Source organism: Rutidosis leptorrhynchoides, unplaced genomic scaffold, assembly GCF_046630445.1.
Source record: "Rutidosis leptorrhynchoides isolate AG116_Rl617_1_P2 unplaced genomic scaffold, CSIRO_AGI_Rlap_v1 contig216, whole genome shotgun sequence".
NCBI classification, from domain to species: domain Eukaryota; kingdom Viridiplantae; phylum Streptophyta; class Magnoliopsida; order Asterales; family Asteraceae; genus Rutidosis; species Rutidosis leptorrhynchoides.
In genome coordinates, this window is record NW_027266465.1 from 42,357 (window position 1) to 45,583 (window position 3,227).

The 3,227-nt window shown below is 38.7% G+C and overlaps 1 protein-coding gene across 1 annotated transcript; it reads left to right on the forward strand.

Moving 5' to 3' along the window:
* Positions 1-292: 292 nt before the first annotated feature.
* Positions 293-2,899, forward strand: LOC139881985 (inositol-3-phosphate synthase-like). The gene is given in 11 exon segments (XM_071866370.1): positions 293-480; positions 569-637; positions 785-920; positions 1,147-1,394; positions 1,506-1,645; positions 1,648-1,731; positions 1,816-1,931; positions 2,043-2,219; positions 2,315-2,503; positions 2,621-2,683; positions 2,780-2,899. Coding segments are annotated over 11 exon segments (1,530 nt in total).
* The last annotated feature ends 328 nt before the right edge of the window (positions 2,900-3,227 follow it).

Genomic DNA, 3,227 nt, shown 5'->3' on the forward strand with positions numbered 1-3,227 from the left:
CGCCTTTTTAAGACCCATTCGTGCCAGTGGTACGTGCGGACTAGTGGAATAACAATTATACAAGATCTGGACAACTAGCGATATGACACGTGGTGGACCGATTGTAGACGTGGTTTTTTCTCTATATATTGAACGCATGGATGCCTAACAAACCTCAGACACAGAAAAAATAACAGAGTGAAGAAAACTAAGAGAGAGAGAGTATCACATCACCATCGCCATTGTTGTTTGTTCTCTCTCTTTTGAGATTTCATTTCTCTACCTCAAAATCCTAACAAACCCAGTTTGAAAAATGTTTATCGAGAACTTCAAGGTCGAGAGCCCCAACGTTAAGTATACGGAGAATGAGATTCACTCTGTTTACGACTATGACACCACCGAGCTTGTTCACGAGAACAGAAATGGCACATACCAGTGGGTTGTCAAGCCTAAAACTGTCAAATATGAATTCAAAACTCAGGCCCATGTCCCTAAACTCGGGTATTTTGATTACCCTCTTTGTTTATTTTCGACATGCAATGTTGATTTGATATGAGTTTAACCGTTTAATTCTCGTTATTAATTATAGGGTTATGCTTGTGGGATGGGGAGGAAACAATGGCTCGACGCTCACTGGTGGAGTGATTGCAAACAAAGAGTGAGTTTTTCTTTAATCTATGGTGAATTCCTGTTAAAAAGATCCATAATTAAAAGTTTCATTTTTTAATTTGGTCATTGATTTTGGTGTGTCGGATTAGATTCGTAAATGATTTATTGAATATTAAATAAATGGTGGATTTCACAGGGGAATCTCGTGGGCCACCAAGGAGAAGGTGCAAAGAGCAAACTATTTTGGCTCGCTTACCCAAGCCTCCACCATCCGTGTCGGCTCCTTCAATGGAGAGGAGATTTATGCTCCCTTCAAAAGCCTCCTCCCTATGGTAGTTTTTTTATTATTTCTCATCCATTTGGTGAAATCTTTATTGACTATTAATTGCATGCATTGATCAATTCAATTAATCTTAAACTGTCAATTATTTGATCATGTAATGCTGCTGACATTTAATGTGAGCTAGAACAAGCATTTTGTGTTCGAGATTGCTTTCATGATCGTTAGTGAATGGATGCGAACAATAGATTTTAACATGCAGTACATAATTTGTATAGGTGAACCCAGAGGATGTCGTATTTGGTGGATGGGACATAAGTGACATGAACTTGGCTGATGCTATGGCGAGGGCCAAGGTTTTCGAAATGGATTTGCAGAAGCAACTTAGGCCATACATGGAACATTTGGTCCCACTCCCTGGAATTTATGACCCTGACTTCATTGCTGCTAACCAAGGCTCACGTGCCAACAATGTTATCAAAGGTACAAAGAAGGAACAAATGGAACAAGTCATCAAGGACATCAGGTATATACTCAAACCTTGTAGGTTTTCAAGCTTTAATTGTTAGTAGTAGTTAATAACTTGCCATTTAGACAGAAACTGATAAATTTTGCTGTTCTGTTATTGGTTAATTAGGGAGTTTAAGGAAAAAAATAAGGTGGACAAGGTGGTTGTCTTGTGGACTGCTAACACAGAGAGGTACAGTAATGTGATCGTCGGGCTAAATGACACCATGGAGAATCTCATGGCTTCTTTGGAGAAGAATGAAGCTGAAATTTCCCTTCAACCTTGTTTGCCATAGCTTGTGTTCTTGAAAACGTTCCATTCATCAATGGAAGTCCTCAGAACACTTTTGTTCCAGGTTTATGACTTTAACATGACACTTTGTTAACCTCTATCGATGATTAGTGTGGAATTCAAAAAATTAACTAGTTTTCTTCTGCAGGGCTGATTGACTTGGCTATCAAGAGGAACACTTTGATTGGCGGTGACGACTTCAAGAGTGGTCAGACCAAAATGAAATCTGTCCTGGTTGATTTCCTAGTAGGAGCTGGCATCAAGGTATCATTCATATATTCACATTGCAATGACATTTGACTAGATTCATTTATGATAGTAATGTGCCAAAACAAGAATAATGTTATTGATGGGTGGTTAATTTTTTATGGTTAGCCAACATCTATTGTGAGCTACAACCATCTTGGAAACAATGATGGCATGAACCTGTCTGCCCCACAAACTTTCCGTTCCAAAGAGATTTCGAAGAGTAATGTTGTTGATGACATGGTCTCTTCCAATGCAATTCTTTATGAGCCTGGTGAGCATCCAGACCATGTTGTGGTCATCAAGGTATGTTAAAGCAGTTCATCTCCCTATTTGTGGACACACCAAATGACAAGAAATTGTAAGGGAGCTGATAGGTTTGGTTGTGTTCTGTTTTGCAGTATGTGCCATATGTGGGTGATAGCAAGAGGGCAATGGATGAATATACCTCTGAGATATTTATGGGTGGCAAAAACACCATTGTGATGCACAACACTTGTGAGGATTCCCTATTGGCTGCGCCTATCATCTTGGATCTCGTTCTTCTTGCTGAGCTCAGCACTAGGATCCAACTCAAAGCTGAAGGAGAGGTGTGTTGTTGTTGATTATTAAATACTTTTCACTATCTTTACTCGTTTGAATGAAGAAATGTCAATTTGAATTTTAAATGGGCGACCTCAATAATTTATTAATGTTTGTGATTTCAGGGCAAGTTCCACTCTTTCCACCCAGTGGCTACCATTCTGAGCTACCTCACAAAAGCTCCTCTCGTAAGTTCAAATTTTTTTTAGAAGTCGAACACCATTAAAAGGTTAATCTCTTGGTTTAAAATTATTTTGAAGTATGGAATTGTTTTGTGGTAATAGGTTCCACCAGGCACACCAGTTGTGAATGCTCTGGCAAAGCAGAGAGCCATGCTTGAGAATATACTGAGGGCTTGTGTTGGATTGGCTCCTGAGAACAACATGATCCTAGAATACAAGTGATGTACAAGCTTTAGGTGAAAAGTGGAGCAAGTTTGGTTCTGATGCAAGAAACCAGTATCCCTTTCTCCTTGATTGGAAAATAACTAGTTGTAATGTTGTTGTTTAGTTTCAAGCTTGTACTAGAAGGAATTGTGAAAAAGGCAAGTCTGTCTTTTTGGTTTTTAGTTTAATCGTATGGAGTAAATATAACTCTAGTCCTTTTTGGACAGTGCTAGTAAGTATATGAACGATTGTTGTCAACTCGTTCTAGAACGATTGTGGAAATGTATCGAAATTGCTTTTAAAGTTAATAACAGCAATATCATTGGCTTTCTGTAGTTATCTGTTC